This window comes from Melozone crissalis, unplaced genomic scaffold (assembly GCF_028551555.1).
Source record: "Melozone crissalis strain CALT ecotype California unplaced genomic scaffold, PUWL_Pcris_2 ptg000018l_1, whole genome shotgun sequence".
Classification (NCBI taxonomy): domain Eukaryota; kingdom Metazoa; phylum Chordata; class Aves; order Passeriformes; family Passerellidae; genus Melozone; species Melozone crissalis.
The window spans coordinates 46,123,953-46,147,380 of NW_026535796.1; the positions used below are offsets into that span (position 1 = coordinate 46,123,953).

The 23,428-nt window shown below is 49.7% G+C and overlaps 1 protein-coding gene across 1 annotated transcript; it reads right to left on the minus strand.

Annotated features, from left to right (window-relative positions):
• Positions 1-6,946: 6,946 nt before the first annotated feature.
• ANKRD9 (ankyrin repeat domain 9) lies at positions 6,947-9,003 on the minus strand. The gene is made up of 2 exons (XM_054275952.1): positions 8,994-9,003; positions 6,947-8,540 (listed from the first exon to the last, which is right to left on the minus strand). The coding sequence occupies exon 2, from the start codon at positions 8,488-8,490 to the stop codon at positions 7,615-7,617; it is 876 nt and encodes a 291-aa protein (XP_054131927.1). The 5' UTR covers positions 8,491-8,540; positions 8,994-9,003; the 3' UTR covers positions 6,947-7,614.
• Between the last annotated feature and the right edge of the window lie 14,425 nt (positions 9,004-23,428).

Here is a 23,428-nt window from a genome sequence, read left to right on the forward strand (position 1 = left end):
GGGAATCTACACAAGATTTGTTTGGTATCTGAGCAACCAGTTTCTAAAGCATCAAATCCCAAGTAGGAGGCAGGAAAGGCTTCTTTTGATTCTGGAACAAAAGACTTCCGAATACCCTCTCAGCTCTGTGTCCTTGGTTTGGTACGGCACAGTGCCACTTCCCATGCATGAGCTGCAAATGCTGAAAAGGTGAATAGATGCAGATCCAGTCTACCAGCTGGGACTTATTACCTCCCAGAGTGAGCACTCAGTGCTGCTTAGCACCCTCTGAAAGGCACAGCATTTGCTCAGCAGAGCTTTTCTTTCTGAGCTGGAGGTGGGTAGAGCCAAGCTCTGTGTCAGTTCTTCCCTCTTCTGTTTGGCTCTAGCTTGGAAAATTACTCCCTCACTGTCAGGGCTAGCAGAGTAATTTGTTCCCCATTTTTCCTCCCCCATCATTCAGCTGAAGTGGAGAGAGGATGGGAACACGTGAGAGTGGTGCTGTTAGAGCAGAGCAGTGTGGTTCTTCTTTAGCCCCAAGGGGCTCAGCTGTGCAGCAGAAGCACCTGCCTGACAGCCCTGGGCTGGTACCAGCAAAAATGCTGTTTGCAGCTGCCTGCTGCAGGGCAAGGTCTGCTGCTGTCTGCCCTGTGTTGTGGGGGCCTGGGAGACTTGAGGAGTTAAAGAGTTAAAGGCAATACTGAGCCAGAGACCTCTGGTGATAAGAATATTTGCAGATATTACTGATAAGAATGTTTGCTGATGTTACTCTGGAAAAGTTTGACCTGAGAAGCTGGAATTTAACTGCTTTATATCTCTCTGAACTGGCAAAAGGAGATATGCTGTGGGCTGGATGCTCATCAGGTGGGCAGGGGCTCAGTACCACAGGCATGTGTAAGCCTGTGTGTAAGCACAGCTGATGCCATGTGGGACCAAAAGGACTGTTCATTATACAGTCTTGAGGTGCTTGGCCCCAGTGCCTGCCCATGCTGTGTTCCCAGAGCCCCAGGTGCCTCCTGCCCTGTGCTTCCACAGGGGCCTGACCTCACTGGGGAGCTGGGGCTCACCCAGTGTCCTGAACAGTGCAGGACAGCCTGGATGCTCTTTGCCCATTGCCATGCTGGTAGTGAGCTTCCTGTGCTTCCTGAGAGCAGCTGGAAGTGCTGGGAGGGCTCAGTGGCAGACAGGAGTGTGGGGACACGCTGTGCTGGAGGGAGGAGTTTATTGCTGACAGAAAGAGTGGAGGGTGGAGTGCTTCCCTCTGCACACCCAGTCTGGGGTGGTGACTCTCAGGAAGAATTATGGTCTCATAGAGACCAGACTGACTGGAGCAAAGGATTATGAGGAATTACACCGTGAGTCTTTCACCTAGAGCTTGATACCACAGCCCTGGCTGATGGGGTGGTAGCTAGCTGACCTGTCATGAAGGTTGGGAGGATGATGGTGGATGTGAATTGCTTGTCTCTGGCCAGGATGTTGTACAGAGCCCCAACACCTCACCTGATGTTCTCCACAGTGAAGGCAGCCTGGGTGATGGGTAGCTGGCATTTCACTCTGAAGGAAATTACCTGGTTTTATCCTTCAAAATATTCTACCTGCTGAGTGACTCAGTGAGTGACTCACCTGCTCTGCTCTCCCAGCAGCTCTTAGCTCAGGGCTGTCTCAGAAGGTGTTTTTCTGCCAGGGCATTTGTGGTCTAACCACAGATGTTGGTGGGGAAAATGAGGCAGCAGCAAAGCTGAGTCAAACCTTGGGCATCTGAACGAGCAGGCAAACCCAAAGGAGTGCCACGTTCTTCCCACTGACATGAGAGTGTTTTTCCCAAAGCACTGAGAGCTCTGCCATGGTTCTCTGGCCCTACAGTGCTTCCAGCAGTTTTCCTGAGCTCTGGGCCCTTCAGGTCCCAGTCCTGCTCCTGCTGGGAGAGCCTGCAGATGTTACCAGAAGTGATGCGCCCCTCACCTCACAGAAAAAGTGGACAAGGCGTTGTTCAGATTGTCCTTTACCAGTTGGGGAATTTTATTCAGCCTGTCTTTGGCCACAGCCCTGAGAGAGCATGGCATTAGCAAGGGACTGAAATCAGTGTGAGAGTCTGCATCCCTCTGCCTTGTCCCTTTGAGTCACTAACCATCAATAGCTGTCCCTATTGCAGGAGTGGGAGAGAGCAGGAGAGCACTAGCAGATGGTTTTGAGGAAAGCATGTTCAGAAACTGAGCTCCTCAAGGGATTTCATTCTCTCTCTTACTGTGAGTTAGAAATTACTTATCCTTTTAGCCTTTGCTCTAAAATGCTGCTTCAAACATTGTCAGGAAAATGACATCACATTAAAAATAGGAGTGTGATGTAGTATTGTGTTTATTACAATTTACTTGAATGGCTAAAAAGAAAAACCCCTAATGATTATAAAATAAAGCCTGAATATTTAGAGCATGATGACAAAAACCACCCCTTACATCAAAACAGTAATTACCACTGGGACTGGAACAAAGGAGCAGAGGGACGATTTTGGGCAAAGTTGCTTTGCTGGCTGAGAGAGAAGGTGGGGCTGCCCAGTTTTCCAAAAAGAGTCAAGGTCTGTGTCCCCAGCCTGGCCACTGCTGGGAGCACAGCCCATCAGCCCATGTGCCCTCAGAGCCATGAGACTGGGCCAGAGCAGCTGTGGCACTCAGCACACTGTGCAGGGAAGGTGCTGGAAGCTGCCCCCTGTCCTGGCTGAGTCAGGTCCTTTCTGCCTGGAAGTCTCTCTCTCCTTGGCCTCTTTCCACTGCTTTCCCCTCTCCTGGGGAAGGACTTGTCCAGCATTAATTGTTCATCTCCCTGTTGAGGCCCATGGAATGCATTGTCCCTGTGTTTGCCTCAGCTGGGGAGCACAGAGAAGGGGAGACTGGTCCATGGCCACCCCTCACATCCCAGGCATGCAGGTGTCTTGCCATGGCTCCTGAACTGGGGAATTGACCTTTTCAGGCCTTATTTGCTTTCCTGAAGGAGAAGTGTTGATTTGTTCTGCTTCCCATTAGATTGGCAGGGCAGGCAATGTAACCTTACAATGGCTGGAGGGTCTGGAGCTCACACAGGATCCTGAATTACTGGCTCAGACTTGCTAAAACCTTGCTCAGAAAGCTCAAGTGTGGGACAGATCAAAATCCCTCTCTGCCTTCCTTGCTTCTCTGAATTGTCTCTGCCTCTTTGCTGATTCAGATCCATTTTGGTCAACTCTCACATTTGTATTAGGAAAAGAATATTTCTTCTTACAGAATTGATGGCAGGGGATGTTTTGGGGTTTAGGGACAGACGAGAGATCAAGGTTAGCTGGATGGGACCTTTGTTTGGCTCAGCTACAGGCTCTTCAGAGAGCCTTGGATGTACCACTGTTTAAAAATCAATAAAGTAAAGTTGGATTGAAAACAGATACTGTAAATCAATCAGATGTGATAAGTTCAACAGAAGAACTGCTGGCCTGGGTCATTAGATAACCAGGTTCTCCTGGCTTTAGCAGTAATTCCTGAACATGATGAGTTTCTCTTTGTTTGAGGCTTCTGAAATTAGCTTTGCTGATTTATGTGATTTTTTTTTTTCATTTATCAACTAAACCACTAGGCAAACAGATACTGGTCAATTCAGAGGTCATCAGGGCAAGTGGGGGCAATCTCTGTACCTCAGCTGAACTTGGTTCCATTTCTTGTAGCAGCAGGGAGGGATCTCTGATGTTTTTGCAAACTGTATTTGTGTTTCCTGCTGAGTTGGGTTTTGTGGGGGAGCTCAGCTCCTTCCACTCTTGTGCTCCACGTGCTCCTGTTCCTGTGCGGTGGGAAGGGCAGGAGTAAATCAGTGCAAGCAGCAGCCTTGCAGCACCACAGGGGAGATTCCTGGTAGACAATAGAGGACAATTGTATGTGGTCTGAGCAAGTCATAAGCAGAACCTCCTTTTCACACATTTCAGGTGGAGGAGGAGGAGAGTCCACTGAAACCAGCCTGGGAATTAATGGTTATGTAGCCTCAGACATGTGCTGACACCAGGCAGGGATGGAAGTCCTGTTATTAACTTAAATCTTATGAAACTTGGTTTGCAAGGATTTAGAGCGCTCTTTAAATATTAAGCACATGGCACAAGTGCCTTGTTTGCTTGGATGGGATGATGCAATGCTCAAGGATCTGCTGATGTCAGTAGATTTCTTATACTGCAAATCAAAAACCCATATGGCTTGGACACCAGACATAGGACAAATAGGAAATTAGGAAACAAACCTGGCACCCTGGCCCCTTTCTAGTCTCTCTCTTTCCTTGCCTCTGTGCCAGGATGAAAGAAGACTGTTAAACAGCACAAACCCATCTTTTAAACAAGTTACCCAAAATTACAGTAGACTTCATCTCCTTCAGCAGACTCTAGGCAGGGTAAACTTCGGGAACTGCAGAGAGGAGTCAGTTGCAGAGTCAAAACTAACTCAGTACTTCCTCCCTCCCCTTGATTTCTGAATGAAAATGCTTCATTCACTGTCACTGCAAATAAAACCACAAGGTGGGTAGTATCTGAATATTTTGGTTTGAAAGTGCTTGAGCAACCCATGGGACATATTTATCAGATTTCATCACTGTCTCCTGGCAGAAGGTAGTTTTTTAGGGGACTGACTCTAACCAAGCTTTTCAGGAATGCTGGTTCTATCTACTGTCTTGCCTGCTTTTGGAAAGCATTTCCTATGGATGAGTAATTTGCCATGTGTGACAACATTAACATGTGCAGGTAAGACAGAAGCTTTTAGGTTTTATCTCCTTACCCCTCTGCTCCCATGGTGTTAGGACTTTGTGAATTTTCTTTCTCACACCTTTGTGGCAGCTTCCTGGCTCTAGCACCCCAGTTCTCTTCTGCAGTGACATAATCACTGCCCATGTTTGCTTTTTTAAGCTTGTCAGTGGTGATGCAGCTGGCACTTCTTGGTATTTTTGTTGGTAGCCTTCTCCAAGAGATGGAAAACTGAATGGGCTGTGGAGCCTGCACTCCACTGTGCCCTAAAGGTGGCAGAAGACAGAGATGTGCTGGCAGATCAGTCTGAGGAAAGATGATGCTGCTATTGCTTGGTCTATAAACAAAAGACTTCTGTTTCCTATGCCAAGAAGCCCCAGCCTTTTTTGCAAGCTGTGACTCTGTCTGAAAAACAAGCCTGGACCCAGCTGGGTGAGTGATCCATGTGCTCACTGGTTGTTTTGCCCCCAGTTCCTCTCCAGAGGAAGCATGGCAGACCTCACTGAGCCACACACAGCCAGGGCTGGTGGGGACCCTGGGCAGAGCCACCCCAGCGTGGGCTCAGCCCCAAGCGTGATCCTGTCCCAGAATACCAGGAAGGGCACAGCAGGCAGCTGGCTCTGCACCCACCCAGCAGGCTGAGGGGATCAGTTCTGTTTGTTGAAGTTAATTACGCAGAGTGGTGGGAGGGCTCCAGGGGGTCACAGGACAGTCTTTGCATTGGTGTTTTGTCAAAGGGCTCATCTGAAGGTGTGGGATATCCTGCCCAGCCTGTTATGCTGTTCCAAGGTGTAATTACCCTCACAGCTTGGGAACAGGAGTGTTTTCCAGTTCAACCAACCAACAACTCCCCCCTACTGCTGAAGCTCATTATGTCTTTGTCAGCAGAGCTGATAAACATTCTGTCCCACCCCCTGCTCTGTCTCTTCCCCCATCTCACCTTGGAAACTTTGCCATGTGCAAGTTGGACCTGACTCCTTTACTACTTGTCTGTTTGGAAAGATGTTTCCACACCATTGTTACAGAAGCAATGGGGAACAGATACTCCAATGAATAGTGTAGCAAAATAGATTTTTTTTTAAGTGGCTAGATTTGGAAGATTAGGATTAGTTCTCTCGATTTCTGTATTTTTAAAACCAACAAGGAAGCTGAAGAGAACAGTTAGAATTTTTCCATGTTTTCCAGCAAGGGATTTGAATTTCCCATGATAATAGGTTTGAGCTATCAGCTTCGTTTCTTAGGAAAAAGGAACATTTTCTCTTCTAGGAAACATTTTCAGTGCTATCAGGCTAAGAATAGCAATCTTCTTTCTGTTTCTTCTCCATTTTCAGAAGCATGGCTTATCTTTTATTGTGCATGCAGTATGGAGATTATTTTAGATTAAATACCACTTTGTTCTGCTGAAACATGAACAGCTTACAGTGCCTAATTCTGTGGCTTTTTTGTTCCTTAACCAAAATTAATTAATGAATAAAGAAATTTGTGCCTTGACCATAGCTCTTCTCTCCTAAGCACACCAATTCCTTGATGACCCTGGAGTGAACAGCAGTCCTGAAATAGTTCAAGTGGCAAACAGCTCCCTGGCTATGAATTTAAGCCTTGAAACAAAACCCTCCAGTTTCAATGACAACTTCCAAGAACAGAGCCAAGGCTCAGTGCTGTGTCCTAGGAGATCACTATCACTGCAGGGCTGATGGAGCCAGCACAGCTCCCTGCAGAGCACACAGGGACAGTGCCAGTCACACAGGGACTGCCCAGAATGCTGAAGAGTAAAGGCTGCAGGGCAAGGAACTGAAGCTGCACCCTTTGCTTGGTCAAAATAAAAATGTTGGAAGCAGGACATTACCCCTAAAGGGCTTTTTGATGTGAGGATGTGGTTTCTACCTTGGAGCATCTCAGAAGGGATAGCTGGGGAAAGTCTGGATATCCAAGCTACTCCTCTGGCACCCAGAATGAACACCAAGACTGTCATGGTGCTCTCAGCTGAACCTGAGCCATCACACACTGATGGGAGTGGCAGTGGAGTGGCCAGAATCCATAGAAAAAGCCATGGTCTAGGATCCTGGGCCATTGTCACACCTCCTTACATCCCCTGGGAACAGCAGGCTGCCCCCCCTGCCCTGTGCTACCTCCTCACCCTGCAGCAATCACACAGGGGCTGCAGGGGCCAGCCTGGCTGGGGCAGGTACATTTCTGGCCACAGCAACACGTATGCTCCATCTCTCTCTGCCTGACAACAAACAAACACCTTGGCCCTCCAAGGAGAACAGAGACAACTTTACAAGGAAGCCAACTGTTATTTATGCATATTTTAAAATACATTTTGTTCACATGCACATCCTTGGCAGCCTTGTTTAGGGAAGTTGTAACAGTATCTGGCTTCTCTTTGGTCTTGTGTACAAGACGAGGAAGTTTTCATCTGTGCCTTTAAAAAAACCCAGCATCTCTGCCAAGATGTATTAGGAGAGCTGTAAAAAAAGGAGTCATCCTGTTCCAGGACAAGGTTTATGTAACAGGGAAATCCTAACAAAAAGATACTCCCCCACCCTGCACACCTTTTTCCAAGGCACATGCCACTCCAGGGTTTTCAGTTGCTTGTTTTGTATTTTGATCACATCTGCCACTGGTTTATTTGGATGTATTTACAAATATGTTCTTCCCCAAACCCTCATTTGTACATGCCATAGAACATCTTTATAAAATGCAGCATGGCCCTCACCTCACCACAAGGATCTTTAAATAAAATATATTTTAAAGTGCCAGATACAATTCTTTTAAAAAATACTGTTCTCAGTAAAACAGATACTTGGCCACTGCATTAGCAGCTTTGTATAATGATACATTTTTAGCACAAGTCTATTTCTGTCAGGTGAGCAGGAGGCTCTCATACCACCCCTCTAGCTCTCCAGTTTCAAGTCCAAAGGCTTTAGAAAATGAGGCAGAGGCAGATTATCCAGAGCCTCTGGGAAGTGCTCAGGTGCAATGGTCCTGATCAAGACACGCATGGCTCCGACAAACAGCGACGGGGGAGCTAAGCCCACCAGGCACTGGAACCTGCTCTCTCCCAGGAGGTCCTGCCACTGCCGCCGGTTGTCCAACAGTTGCCGTTTCATTGCAAACTCGAGGTCCTGAGGCACGAAGAAGAAGAGGCAGTCGAGGCAGAGGAGCTTGGCACGCATGTTGGCGGCGGGCATGTGGGAGATCTGCTGCAGCAGGGTGTCCAGGGGGGTGTCGCCGGCGCTGTCCCGCAGGCAGGGCGCCGCGCCGTGCCCCAGCAGCAGCAGCAGGCACTCGGGCCGCACCAGTTCGCAGGCCATGTGCAGCGCTGTCTTGCCGCCCTCCACGCGGCTGCAGCCCTGCCGGTCCAGGTGGGCGGCTCTGTCCGCCGGGGGCAAGGTCTGGATGGCCTTGAGGATTCGGAAGAGCACCCGGACGCGGTTGTAGCGCACGGCCATGGCCAGGTGCGGGGCCGACTGGCAGCAGCTGAAGCTCTGGCTGGGCACGGCCAGGGCGCTCTGGGGGAACTTAGTGAGCAGGTGCCGGGCGTAGGGCTGGTGGTCGTGCACCAGCGCGTAGAGCAGCGCCTCCGAGGGCGAGTACACGCTCACCTTGCCCCCGTCCTCCCAGTGGAACACCTCCATGGTCCGCATGTCCTCCAGGAACCAGACGGGCAGCAGGTCCCGCACCGCCTGGTAGAAGGCGAAGGAGGATTTCTTGCACTGCTTCTGGGACTGGGCGCCGCAGCCGCCGACCCAGCGGACGCTCCAGGGCATGGCGTGCGGCCGGGCTCCGCCGGGGGCTGCCTCCCACCATCGGCCCGGACCTGCGGGAGCGGACGGGCGGTCAGTGCCGGGCGGCCGGGGCTCCCCGCGCTGCTTCCGGGGCTCGCCGGCTTGGCCCGCCCGCCTCCCCGCCGGTGCAGGGGACAGCGAGCCGGCGCGACACCCCGGTGCAGGAGACACCCGGAGCACGGCATCGCCATCCCTCCCTCCCTCCGTCCCTCTGTCCGTCCCTGCTCCCGCTGCACGGGACACCCGTGTCCCCGGTACAAGGAAATGGCCTCTCCTCAGCGCACAGGACGCCCATGTCCCTGGCGCACGGGAGCCCGGTACGGGGAAACGGCCTCCCCGCGGTGCACTGGACACCCTCATTCCCGTGCACGGAGACCCGCTACAAGGGAACGGCCTCCCGGCAGTGCACAGCACGCCCATATCCCTGGCGAACAGGGCTCGGTACACGGGAACGGCCTGTCTCCCTGCCCCCGCTCCCGGCTCACCTCCCCGCCGGTCCCGCGGTGCCGCCCGTGCCGTGTCCGCCGCAGTGGAGGGGCGGGAGGCGGGAGCGCCGCGCGCCGCCGCGGGGCCCTTTTATGGCCCCCCCCCCGCCCGGGCGGTGAAGGTCGGTCAGGACCGGGGAACTGTCCGGCCAACGCCGATTGGCCGCCGCCCCGGCGCCCCGGCCGCCCATTGGCTGCGCCGGGAGGATGGGGCCCGGCGCCGGCGCGTGCGTCACGGGAGGCAAAGTTCCAAGAAACTTGGCTGAGGGCTCGGAGTCCCGCGGGGGCGGGGCGGGAATGCCGCGGGGCGGGGGCCGCGGGCAGCGGGGTCCCGGCGGTAGGAACCGGGGCTTCCAGGAGCGGGAGGGCACAGGCACATGGGGTTCCTGAAGTACGGGCGTGTGGGGTCCCGGGGGGGTAGGGATCGCCGTTCCCGGGGTATGAGATCCCAGCAGTGCGGGGCTCTGAGGTCCCAAAGGGATGGAGTCTAGGTACACGGTGTCCTGGGGTGTGGGGCCCTGGGACTAAGGGATGCAGAGGGCGCAGAATCCCGGGGCCATGGGATCCTGAGCCTGCGGGATCCGGGACACACGTGTACTCGTGGGTCAAGGGCACACGGTGTCTGGGCCACAGAGGAACTGTGCCCGGCGGCTGTGGGACACCCGGCCTCTGCAGACGGGCAGTGCCCGGCTACACGTGTGCCGGGGCAGGCGGTGTCACATCCCCGTGTGCCGGGGCAGGCGGTGTCACACCTCCGTGCCCGCCCTGGCAGGGCCCAGCCTGGCCTGTGCCAGGTCTTGGTCCCTGTGGGTGGCTCGGGCGGGGGCCTGGCCCTGCCCTTCGGCCAGCACACGTGTGTGCACACGTGCTTGTTGCTAAACTTGTGTCTCTGGGATGTCTCCGGAGAGTGACATTTGCCTGCAGCCGTTCCCTCTGACACGCACCTGTCAGGTTTTAGGCTACAGAAGAGCAGGGAGATGATCATGGTGGGGGGGTGAGCCCAGCACTGCCCACAGCCCTGCACCAGGGGCTCCCCTTGGGCACCTGCAGTCCCTTGGTCCTGAAATGCACGTGTACAGTCACACACTGGGAAAGCAAGTGCTGCGTTACTGGGATCTGCTCTCTCATAAGGCCTCCTTACTGATAGCAAATACTGGGATCTGCGCCATCCTTGACCCCCTGAGACCATTTCCCTCTTCCTCTCTGTGTTTGGCCCCAGTGTGTCCCCCTCTTGCAGCCATTGTCCTCTCAATCAGGAAGATCAGACTCTCTGGCATCCCACCGCATGTGGGCAATGCCAGTTGCTGATGGATTCACAGGCCACAGCTCTGATTTCTCTATCCCTGGAGTTGTCCTGCTGCTGCTGTTTGCTGCTGGAATGGAGACACTTGTGCACACTGAGGGGGATAACCAGACGGGCTGAAATGCTCTGCTTCCCTGCAGCCCTCTCTGTGAAGCTGCTTGGGGAGGCAGGAAGGGGGACCACATCATGCTACCAACTGTCCTGATGACCACGATGAGTAAGAAGCTGGCGAGGAACAGCCATCCCCTTTGTTGTGCCTCTTCTGAACCCCCATTCAGCCAGGGAAACAAAGCCTAAACTGTGCTTGCTTTGCTTTGTAACTTCTTCCCTGCCAAGAAATGTTCACAGCAAACCCTGGGGATCTCTGAGGGGGTGCAGATACGTGGGGGGAGCTGGGCAGGACACTGTCACACTTAAAAACTCTTGCTGACCACATCTGAGGGAAAAGAATAGAAGGATAACATCCACTGATCTGCTTTGCTGGGGAGAATTACGTCCAGCGTTTGTCAGCACAATTCGTCATCGGAGGATCCCTGTGGATCCACCGCGGCTCCTGGATGTCAGCCACGGCACAGAAAATCCTCTTTCACTGCTTGTTTCCGATTCCAGGTGAAAACCCATTAAAGGCAGCCGCTCCACCACTCCCTGCTGCCACCAGGGCACTGACCTGTCAGTCACATCCTGTCACTGCAGCCATGGATTGATACAAAGTGCAGGAGTGAAAGAAATGGTTTAAAAACTGCTGCTTCTGCAGCCCTTCCTTTCTGTCTGCCCGTGCCTTGCTGCCCATTGCTGATGGCAGTGGTACCCACCACATCTCCGTGTGCCTCCTGCTCTGGGGGATGCCCTGATGAGAATACCAAATCCTTTTCTAGCTGTTGCTAGGATGTTGCCTTTGATTTGGATGTCCAGTCTGGTGATGTCAGGTTGCCCAGCCCTTTCTACTCATCCTGCACATATACCTGGGCAAGTCAGAGCCCAAAAGGCAAGGCATTAGCACAGTAGCAAAGCCAAACTGGCTTTTTCATGGGAAATTAATGTCTTTGGTGTAGGAGTGGGAGTATTATTCACAGGCCAAGCTCTCCTATGGAGGTGGTGGGAATGGTTACAACCATAGTGTTCTTTGGCCACAGCACTGGCTTAAAAATAGGCCAGAGCATGCCAAGTCCTTTCAGCCTTGCAGCTGGTGAGTAACCCTTTGTTGTTGTTAAAAAATGTATTTGTCACATACATTTGAAGTGGGAGCCTGTCTGTAGGAAAGGCAGCCTGCCTGTGGGCTGCACTGCATTACATTTGGCCCCAAAATTGTTCATAGGGTGCAGTGCTTAGCACTAGTGATGTAACAGGGCAACCCAGAAAAATTTTACTTTTCTATATGTATATTTTTTTGCAGAGACCCATGAACATGATGTGTTTGTTTGCAGTCCAGCCTGGTTTTAATCACTTTGAATTAAGTAGCTGATCTTATTACCAATCTGACTATGAGAGGGCTTATCACAGGTTCCTTGGCACATGACAGGGATTACTCTATCTGTGCAGCCACATCCAAGTAACGTGACGTATTCTCTCAGAGCTATTTTCATCTTCACCCTACTCTGGGACCTTGATCCTTTGGTTTCTCCAGCCAGTGACCAACTAAAACCTTCTTAATACTACGGAAACCCCAACTACGTAATGGGACAGAGGGAAAAGCTCTGCCATTTCTTGTGGCAGACGTCATTTGCTTCCTAAGGCTTTCATCAAATTGAGGGCAGGATAATTTTGACATAATGGACCTGACTGTGTAATTAAAAGCAAAATAAAAATAGGCACTATCAGGGAGTACACTGAACAAAGTCTAGTGCTGGGTTTGAGCATGAGATTGAAGATGAGCAAAGAGTACATCCCTCATTCTTGAATAGAGCTGAAGGATACAGGGTTTACTCCAGTCCTTGCAAAGAATTCATACACAGGTTAAACTCTGAACACTTACCAGTCTCCTCTGGAAAAAGGCAGGCTCAGCACCAAAGGTCAGCAGAGTTTGGACAACAGCTTCAGATCCCTGGTGGGCTGGAGCAGCACAGCTGCCACTTCACTTTTAGCCTCTGGGATCTTCATCAACAAGTCAGAGAGAAATTCCTATGTCCTGTTTAGCTAAAACTGCACATCTTCAGAGTGAAGTAAGGAATGAGGAGAGTCAGGGGTTTTGTGGCAGGGGTGCTGGGCTGGAATAGACACACTGTATATCCCCCTCTCACCACAGGTACATCATTGATCTTCAGTGTAATCTCTCTGCCACCAGTATCCCACCTGCACACAGGGTGCAGTAACACTGTCAGGGATAATTTGCAAGTATATTGTTCTGGTCCTTGGGGCCTGGGCTCAGTGTGGGGAACCCTCTGCTCTGCTGTGTTAGACAGGGGACAGGGACTGGTCATGCAGTGCAGAGACACGGTGGCAGAGCTGCTGGCAGTCACTAGACAGGATTTGTTCTCCCTTGGTGAGGACATGCCATGTGAGGAGGTGGATGGCAGCCCCAGGCACTCTGTTCAGCTCTGATGAAGAATAGCTGTTGCTGACACCTCGTGGAAGCCTCACACAAATATTTTCTCAGAAACCTTTCAGTTTCATTTCTTCTGCTGCTGCTGCTTCCCCGATGAGCTTGTCCTTTATTTCTGTCATCTCAGGGCCCTTGGCTGCCTGCAGCACCAGGGATGGGAAGGCAGCAGGGGAAGCTGCCTGGGGCTGCCTGATAAGGAGGAGTGCACATTTTCCTGCATGGTGCTGAGTGAGGGCTGCTCACCATGGATGGCTGTTGCACATCAGATGCAGAGATGGGAGCACCTCCCTCCTATATCCACCTGGGTCTGTAACACCTGGGTCATGCACATGCCTTTTGTGTGTCTCTTTGCCCATCTCCAATTTTTAGGGGAGCATTTTCACTAGTGCTGTCCTTTCATTTCAGAATATCAAATCAGTTTGGAAAAGATACAGAAGTTTTCCTGGAAAGTGCAAAGCTATTTCCATTTGATAAACAAGACAGCTGATTAGAGAGTCAGCAGTGATCTAGGTTGGGGCAATGCTCCTGACTCCCTTGCTGGAATCATCAGACAACATTGCCCTGTCCAGGGCAGGAGGCATGGCCTTGAACCATGCCCTGTTCTCATGACTCACCATTGCACTGTCTTGCATCCACATCTTCTTCCTCCTCAGTCTTCATTTGTATTACACTCAGTCTCTGCTTGCTTGACTTTGTGTGAATCACCATTTCACACTGAGCCAGAGCTACCCATAACCTTGGCTGCTCTGCTTTCTCTGCTGTGTTATAGGGTCAGCTCCATCCTGATCCATGGCATGAAAGAAAAATCTGCTTTGGAAACAACAAAGTGAGCAAGCCTTTTCATGTTATTCTTGTTTCCTGGCTGTTGCTGAGCAAATTCCAAAATCTGCATCCAAATGGTTCTTGGTGGAGTAGGTTCCCAGAGACCTTGAGGAGTCTCCTTCCCTGAAGATATTAAAAAGCTGCCTGGACACAATCCAGATTAATGTGCTCCCAGGGACTCTGCTTGAGCAGGGGGTTGGACTAGATGACCTCCAGTGGTCCCTTCCAATCTTAACCATTTTTGATTCTTGAGAGCCAAGTGAAGCTCTGATACATTTTGTTTTGGAAAGGAAATCTCCCCAGTGGCTCTGTAGGAGGGTTTAATTAAGTCACCCTTTAATTTAAGGGTGACTGCTGTCAGACATCAGTCCCAGCTGATGAGAAGCTGAATAATTGTCTCAGCGGTGTCACGGATTTGTTGATGTTTCCCACTAGTGGGATTACCCAATTTTTTAGGCTTTGAAACTTATTTTTTATTCTGGTTCCTTGATAAAGTGGTCTGGCAGTGTGAGGTGCGTAGCAAGGTGATGAGCTCCTTCTGCTGCAGGTGTTTTGCAGGCCCTCAGGGATGCTCACAGGCTGTCATCAGTGTCCTCTTCACCTTGTCTGGGTTCACAGCCCATGTCTCATTAGGCCTTGATTTTGGCACCTGTAATAGAAGAGCCACATTCAGCCTTTTGGAAATTTAGGGAAATTCCCAGAGTTACAGCAGAGATTAAATTTCATCCAGCACATTACAGAGGGAAGCTGAAAAGTGTGCTTGGCCCTTAAAAGTCTACAGAGCACCTTTTGTGGAGCCTTTCTGTTTCATAAGCAAGCGGTCAAGAGGGGTCAGAGAGCTCCCGGTGCCTGTGGACGATCTTGGCCTTCAGCTTGATGTTGGTTGTTAAAAATATTTTCCCAGATGTATTAATATGACCAGACTGGATTGCATCTGATCTGAACATTGTGAGCCTGAGGCAGGACATAAATATAGAAGCAAAACAGGCTGACATAAGAGTCATCTGTCCTCTTCTACACAAGAAGTGAAGGGGAAAGAGAGGGAACTTATTCTGTTGCAGTTTTTAGATACTTCCAGGAATTAGCCTGAGCCTCAGAGAGTGCCTGCCTGGGGTCCTGAGGCACAGAAGCCCCCACATATTCCTCTCTCAGCCCCTGGTGTGCTGTGCCAGAGGATTGAACACTCAGCACATTTTTAACCCAGGCTTAGATCTGCCTAGACAAGGTCTGCAATCAGGAGTGACTATTTGTTTGATGTGTTTGCCCAACAGGATTACCCTTATCATAATGATATAGCAACCTGGCCTTGGCAGAGCAACCCCCAAGGGCACAGGGGGTCATACCCTTGTGTCCATTGCCCCAAATATGCACAGCATATCTTGTCTGTTATTGTGCAATATCCAGCCATGCTTCACTTGGCATTCAGTGCTCTGCTCCGGGAAAGAGCAACTGTGCCAGGTACTGCTGCCTGCTGACATCACACTTGGCATTTCTCTCTCCACCTAAAAAAAAAAAATCAATAATATTCAAAAGTTAGAAAAATGATGCAGTGTTTTATAATTAGAGACTAGGATGGCTTCCCCAGTGGGAATTGCTCTGAGCAGACGCCTCATTGAATTCAATGTGAATTTGTTGCCCTGGTTTCCTAAGAACCAATGAATTGCCTGCCTTTTGTATTGTATATCATGAACATGCCTTAAAACCCTTACAAAATCATCTGTTTGTCTGTAAAAGTATACCTGTGATTATTAAATTTTGCTACTTGAAACGTTCAAGGAAGGTTCAGGATGAAAGCTCAGTTTTTCTGTAGATAAGGAGGATAAAGGTTTTGCTAAAGCAGAGCCTGCCCCATAGGGGATTGGTACCCAGACTTAATCACTCCAGTTTCTGGCCAGGCTGGGGACACCTCCTTGCTCCCTGTTGGTGCCATTTTAACCCCAGCACTTCTCAGGCTGGTGGATGTCAGCCTGTCCTCACCAGCTCCTGGGCTATTTGTGGCAGCAGAACCTCTCGCTCGCTGTGTGCCGCTTCCAAGACAAGCAGGATCCTCTGTTTATAATGTGCTATAATTGGCCTGAATGAAACCTGTGGTTCAGGCTGTAGGGCCCAGGACTGCTGATGCAGCAGCACTCTCATTCCAAGCAATGCTGCTGGGAATGCCAAAATGGCTTTGCATAAAGCTGAGGGATGTGTAGGTACATAGTGTTAGTGGTATGTTCACAAGCTCCTGTTTCTGGAGCAGGCTGTACTTGTCAGGGCTGTGTAGATCCCCTTCTCTAGAAGAGGTTTGGGGGGATGGAGCCTCCTTGGAGCAAAGCAGAGATATCCTCTTTTTGCAGCAGCTTCACTGTGTGGATGCTTGGGTTGCCATGGGGAGCATTACCCTAACCATCCTTTTTTTTTTTTTTCCTAAGGCATTTGTAGCTGCCATGTGAGTAGGGCTCTGTGACTCAGAAATTACCTATCCAACCATTGGGCCTAAATGGTTGGAGTTCACCTGTGATTAGTGTATATTTAATTTTGGTGGCCTCAGACCCTGCTGTTCAGCATGGAATTGTTCTGACCTTGTGGCTCATTGCAGGACAAACTCCTGTCTAAGATAAAGCAAAGCAGCCCCCTCACTTCTGTTTAGAGGCTGGTATATACAGTAAAATGCTCACCCAAGGGTTGCATTTGATCTGGCTTTGCTGTAAGAAACCCCTCTGCTATTTCAGCTCTAAAACACAATAGATATATGGCCAAGCAGAAAGATTAAAAAAAGAACTGGCTAATGCTTTGCGTGTCTTAGAGGACTTATTTTTATTCCCATTTGTTCATTCTCTCTGCTCTTGGCTGCTGCTGGGTCTGTTGAAATAACAAACAGGGATGAAGAAAGAGGGCAGCTCTGTGGTGAGCTTCCTCCAGTGGGGAGCCGTGGTGCAGCAGTTAACTCCCACAGCGACTGCAGCCCCTGCAGCTCTCCAGCAACCCAACGGGAAACCCGTCCTGCTTTTCTGAGAAAAGATTGGATTATCAGTCAAAAGCCTTTCTGCTGCAGAGTGGTGTTTAGAAAGAGTCTGTCTTTTGCTTTGTAAAAAAGTGGTCAGAAATCTTCTAGTGCTGCATGCAGCTGCTCTGCTGCCAAGAAAGCCTCCTGGGCCTGGATGAGGCCTCTCAATATTTCCGGTTTCTCTGTAATTACTTTCTAATTAAATTTTCAAATCCAAGTACAATCAGGAGGTTAAACCTGGTGAGTTCATAGTAGGGTCTTTCCATTTGCTTTTCCTAAGTCAGTAGCTATCCCCTAAGTAGAGGTGATAGATAATTTTGTGAATATAAAGGTGCTTAAAATCAGGGTAGCAATACCTTTCACCTGATGGATTCAGCACTAGCATAATTTCATGCACTCTCCATTTGGAAGCACTGCTTTTGCATAGAAATTGTTGTAACAATTTGTCCATTAGTATGTCTACTCATGGCTTATTAAGTGTCTGGGGCATTAGGGTCCAAGCTTCCTTTGCCAGGATTTTCCTCTACTCCTCCACGTGCAGTTTAGGGAAATGGGAGGACAGATGTTTCCAAAGTGTTGCAAGAGTTTCATGATGCCTCCACTGCAGAAAACAGAAAAAACAAAGGTGTAAAAAGATGATGTAAAGTAGTTGGGAGATGAGATACATGACAAAAACATGTAAATAAGGAAGCTGAGAAACAAGTGAACTCAGCTGCTAAGCACTACACAAAGGTCAGCTTGCTCCCTGCCACCACCTGCAGGGGCCCCAGCGCTCTCCCCCCCTTTGGCTCTGCTCCCTGGACCTCTCCTGTAGCCTTGCTTGGATACTGGGACCAGGACAGGCTGACTAGGCTCACCATTGCAGGGCTGCCCACAGTGGAGCAGCAACTGCTGAGGTGCACAGAGTGTCTGGAGCACATGCAGGGTTTTTTACTGCAGAAAGGTGTGAAGCACACTTGGACAAAGGTCTTGGGCTCCCTCAGACTTTTTTTGCAGCGCTGTGGACAGAGCCCATCCTGGCCACCCACCCCATCTGTGTACCCCACGCTTGCCAGCATGGTCTGTCACCAATGGGGGCTGTTCTGTGGCTCTAGGAGTGCTGCTGGTCAGCAGCTCACTCAGAGCTGGGCACAGCATCACCTGCTGAAGCACCCAACAGTGCCAGTGGGAATTTCAGTCATGCTGAGAAGCTTTGTAGGAGACAGACAAAATTACTCAAGTTCACCTCTTCGCATCTCTGCTCTGTTGCTGGTAGCCTCTAGCCCCCCTATCCTGCCCCCAGAATGGAGATGGCACAATAAGAAGTACCTGTGTCCCAGTTTACAGCCAGGTGTTTCAGCTTAAACCACTGAGGAAAGTGGGTCTGGGATAATATAGCAGTGTGATAAAGGGAGGTAAGCCTTGGAGTAAGGTCTGTGCTTGGGAGAGGTAATACTGTGGGGTTGGGTTTTTTAAATGATGTCAGCATTTGAGATCCCTTAGACCTGTGTTTTGGTTAAGCCCACAAGAAAATAAGAGTTCATTTGAGTTTACCCTGGAAACCTAGCTGCTGTCTCTGAGTCACAAATGCTCCTGGAGACAGCCTGCTCTTGCAATTCATGTATTCTGTGAAGCAGAAAGAAAAACATATTGGCCAGGGTTCAAGCACCTTTCTTGGTTGTCTTGGTGATAAGTGCCTGATAAAAGTTCAAGGTCTTTGCTTGCTTGTATAGAATAAAAGCAGCTTTGCTTAAGTTACGGCTGGCATCCACAGTCTTCCAGAGGGTGCTGATCTGCTGTTCCCAGTGTCTGGGCTGTTCTTGGTGAGTGAGACAATGTTATGTTGTGTGGGTTGTAGTTTGTCTTGTGTCAGAGGTGCCCTTTCAGTCTGGCATGCAGCAGTGGCTGGGTCATGGTAAACATTTGCAGTGAGCTGGATGCTCCCTCTGAGGGGTTGGGGCTTTGTGGAAGGAGTATGGGATGGTGGCACAATCCCACTGCAGCTGGCAGCCTGCTGCAATGTCCCTGGAAGCAAGGCAAAGGAAGCTGCTGTGTTAGCACAATCATTAGGTTTCAGAGTTGACAGCACGTGGGGATGTAAAGGCAAGGGGAGCCTCCTTGGCACTGCCACTCCCAGTGTTTTGCTGTCTGCGGAAGAAGGGACTGGTTCTCTGATGCTTGGTTTGTGCTCTGAGAGACTTAAGTGTGTTTGAGGGCAGGTTATTTTAGCAGAAGTGTGAGGTTGGTGGAGGGTGGAGAGGTGAGGCAAGGTCAGAGCAGTAGGATATGACATTCAGGTTTTCTCTCAGGGCTCCAGGGAGCTGAAGCAGATGTCAGAAGCTGAACTCCTTGAGTCACCTGCAGTGGTGAGGATGGAGCTGCATTCCCTCTGCTGCCTTCAGCCTCCTGCTCTCATTCCCCAGCTCCATCTGCCTGACACCATGGGCAGCTTCCCAAAGCTGGAACCTCAACTGCCTTTGTTTCTGCACAGGCCAGTTAGTCATTTCCCACTTATAAACAAACATTTTGGAGACACCAGAGAAACTGAGCCACCAAGAGGACAAAGTTCTGTTGCTTTTAAAGTAGTTCATTCACCAGTGAGTTTTACTGCCCAGCAGCTCAGCCACCATTGAACTGAAACATACAGGAAACAGGAAAATGTGCTTCTGGAGCAGACCAGACTTTCAATCATCAAGTTGACTTCCATTTAAAGTGTTGTAGTTGAGGTGCCTTTGTTCTGAGATTTGTTTTAATCTGTCTTGAGACTTCTTCCTTATATGCAGAGATCTTCCTGGGTTCCTCTGAGGAGATTTCCATTGGCAGTGCAACAGAGATCTGAGGTGTGGTTGTTGCTGCAAACTAAAGTCAAACAATTCTCCTCAATCCTTGAAAAGAAGAGGAATATGCTCACCCATGTTTAACTGCTACCTGGCTTCTGCACTTTTCTAACCTTCATTTCCTCTTGTGACCTGCCCATAGGTGTGTGCTCACACTTTCCTCCTGCTGGCCCAGGCAGGGCATCGTGTGCCTGCTGTGCAATTCCACACTAACGTGGTTCCTGAAAATCCAATGTGACTGAGGGCATGCACAGTTTGGAGGTGAATTATTGCCAAGTCTCCTGGAGCATTACCCAGAAGTGCTGGAAATGGCCCCAGGGATCAACACTCTTGCAAATGATCAGCCAGCCCCTTCCTCACAGAGGACCTTATAGGAAAATGTTTCTCTTAAGTGGAAAATTGTTTTTCAAAAAAATCTCAGAGAGAGGGATAAATAATCAAAAAGCAGTGGGAAGTGTTTAAATCAAATTTTAAATAGCATAGTGGACATTTTAATTGAGAGACTTATTCTTGTCTCATTAAAACAAAAAATCCAAACGTAATTATTTGCCTAAAAGCTGTATCACGAGGGGTGGATGCTGCCAGCCTGCAGGGCTGAGCCAGAGCTCCAGATCCCAGTGTTCCTGCTCTGTCCACAGGCTTTGGGCTGGCACAGGCACAGTGCTCCCTCCTGCCTGCCACCAGCCTGCTAAACACGCCTGCCTTGTGCTCAAGCTTAGCACAAGCTCGGTCAGGCACCTGATAAATCTAAACCAAACCCAAGTGCCTTTGGCTGCTGAAGATGGAGCTGCTGTCAATTTGTTTTTCTCGGCTCAGCAGTTTCCCCTGAGATCTCCATCATCAAATCGATGCTGGGTGTCGCCCTGTCCTGCCTCGGCTCCTCATGCCAGGAGCTGTGTCCCCCCAGGCTGGCCCTCCTGGCCTGGGACACACCTGGCTGCCGTGAGAGGGGTGTGCCCCTGTTACATAAGCCTTTGGGGTTTCCTCTGGTTTGCTGCACTTCATCAGGAGCCAGAATTTTATATTCTCTGCTGGACTTCCCCCTCTGCAGTGACAGCCTGACTCTGTGTCTGTGAGGGGGTTCAAGTTTTCCCTTTGGGTATTTCCAGTGACATTGGTCAGGCACAAAAATCCTGTGATCTGAAGGAATAATTTTGGCTATCTTACGCCAAATGTCAGATTCTTTCTGTCTTTTTACAAATTATTTTAATTTTTAGGACTCTTTTTCCTAAACTGTTTAAAGCTAGGGAAAAAAACCCAGAAGCTGTAATAAAATTGGGACCACGATACAAATCACCAGGGCTCTTCCCACGGGCATTTTGGCCAAAGTTGACTCGCGGTGCCTGTTCCAACTTGCGGCAGCCGCGAGTGCATCAGCAGCCAAAGGTTCCCCCCTGCAGCACAGTGACAGCTACTGCAGGTGCCCCATCAGCTGGAGCTCATTTATCCACGAGGACTTTTCCTCTTTTAAAAAATTGAAGGAAAAAAAAAGGCATCTTGTGCTGCTAAAATCCAGAGAAAATTCTACTGACTTCAGCAAAAGCAGATGGGATTGTTAATGCCATGATGGAATTGGCAATTATTGGCACTACTTTTCCTTTTTGGGACCCAATCTGGGGGGTTTCCCAGGGAGATATGTTGGGCCATGGGTCATGATATAATGACTATATCCTCGGGTCATAATTTTGCTCCTCACCTGTGATAGGGCATGAAGAAAAAAATGGGCTAAAACTTTATGTGGTTCAAGGGACAACTGAAAAAATTCATAGGGAAATGTGCTGAGGGACACTGAGGCAACACCACAGCCCAATGACAGGGTGAAGAATCAAAGTGTTGGAGGTGGTGGGGTTTTCTGGAGGAGAATTTTGGTTGATTCTCTGTTCTGGTAATACCTCCTCTTCTGGGTGCACCAGGGACTGAGGGACCTTCCCATGATCCAGCCCCACCACTCTTGTCTCATGGGCATCTGTGCCTGTGCTTGCCAAAGCTTTTGGGCTTGCTGCTGCTTCAGGCTCTGGCCAAATTTAGGCAAATGCAACTAAATGAACTACACAGAGGTCACAGATGAAATGCACTTTCCAACTTTACCTGGTTAGATCCTTTTCTAAAGGAAAACAACTCCTGAAAAACGTGCTGGCCTTGTGCATCACCTACACCAGGAGCATCCACATGAGTATATATTGACCTGCCCCATTTTAGGGATGCAGTGGGGCTTGGCCAGCAGTTGGCAGAGGCTCATAAAGCAGTTGGGGTGCTTTGTTCCCCTCCTACATGCACACACAGACCCCCTGAGCTCTTAGCTGGCTGCTGGCACAGCCCTCAGTGTAGCACAGACTGTGTTTTCTCATGTGAAATTCAATAAATTCAGCATTTTCAGGACCTCAGTATAATCAGGGTTTTCAATCTTCTCCTTCATTGCCTTCTAATATACCCTCCTAACAATTAACTCTGTGTGTTGGGAGAAGGCCAAATGCAGGGTAAAAGACTTCGTTTTTCTTTCCCATAATTAAATGTCATGTTCGCTGCTGTCTTTCCCACTCGATTAAGTGTTCGTGTATGGTCTAAAATGCTCTTTGGTGAATTAGCATAAAGTCTGTCAGGATTTCAACCAACATTCTCCCTCCCACTGCATCTGTGCAGCTTACAAAGGGCAGTGTTGGCCGGTGGTGGGAGCCTGGAGATGGGTTTACTGCAACCCTGAAAAAACAACTTGCAAACCTCTCCCCAGACTCCCTCCATGCCGCAGGCCAATTGGGGCAGCTAGCTGATTAGAGTCTTTTTGTAAAATTACATTTAAAGACATATTGGAGAAATATTCCCCAAGCTGGACTCTGGCAACATCTACAGCACTGCAAAAAATATAATCGGTTGTCAGTGACTAACAGATGTGTGAGTTATGGGCTGGGAGGTGAAATAGCAACTTTCCACCAGTTCAGGATGAGCTGGAAGTGAGATGATGACTGGGGCCCTCAGCACATGATGAGCAGTGTAGTTATCCTGGTTGGCAGCCCTGTCCTAAAGAATAGCCACTTCCCCCAAGAAACATTCCCTGGAGCCAGTGCACTTTTTGTCTCATTCCCCAAGGCTGCCCTGTGCCACCCAGTTCCAGAGTCTGTTAACCCAGCACTAAACCACATCCCAAGTGACACATCTGCACATATTTTAAATACCTCCAGGAACAGTGACTCCACCATTTCCCTGGGCAGCCTGTTCTGTGTAGCACTTTCCCTGGGCAGCTTGATCACCATTTCACTGAAGAAATTTTTCCTCATATGCAGTCTAAACATCCTGGCACAACTTGAAACTGTTTTCTCTTGTCCTATTAGTTGTTTCTTTAATTTTCATAATTCTTAAATCTTCACAACTTCTGGTTTGTTACCAAGTCCAGAAGCAGTCTCTGATATGGGAAAATGGGTCATTATAAGTTGGGAAAAGACTTAGTGGTGAGGGGACTAGAGCTGGCAGATACACCTGGAATGTGACTGTGAGTTCCAAGCCCTCCTTGTCCACCTCTGCTCCCTGAGAAGGGATTGCATTGGGTGGGATCTCACAGTCCTGCTGTTTCCCCAACTCCTCCTGCAGTTCTCTCCGTGTCCTTTGGATAAACAGCTGCAGAAAGGGAGCCTTTGTTTCCAGAAGCGCTGGGGGAATGGCTCGTGGTGGTACAGATAACCCTGCCTGTTGAGGAGAGGCTGCAATACAACTGGGAGGGTACACAATGAATTATTCACCAGCTGTTTCCTCTCCTTTCAAGACATTTTCTGTAAAAACAGGGGCTGGAAGTGGTGCATGTGAGATATGCAATCAACAACACAGAAGGAGTTTGAGCTATTGCCTTGCTGGGTACTCAGACCATCCCTCACAAGGAACTGGTTTCTGCAAATCTGTGTCTGGACCTCCATGATGTTTGACTGCAGGTGGCCCATAAATGTGTTTTCTTTTCCTCTGAATGCCTGCTGAAGACCT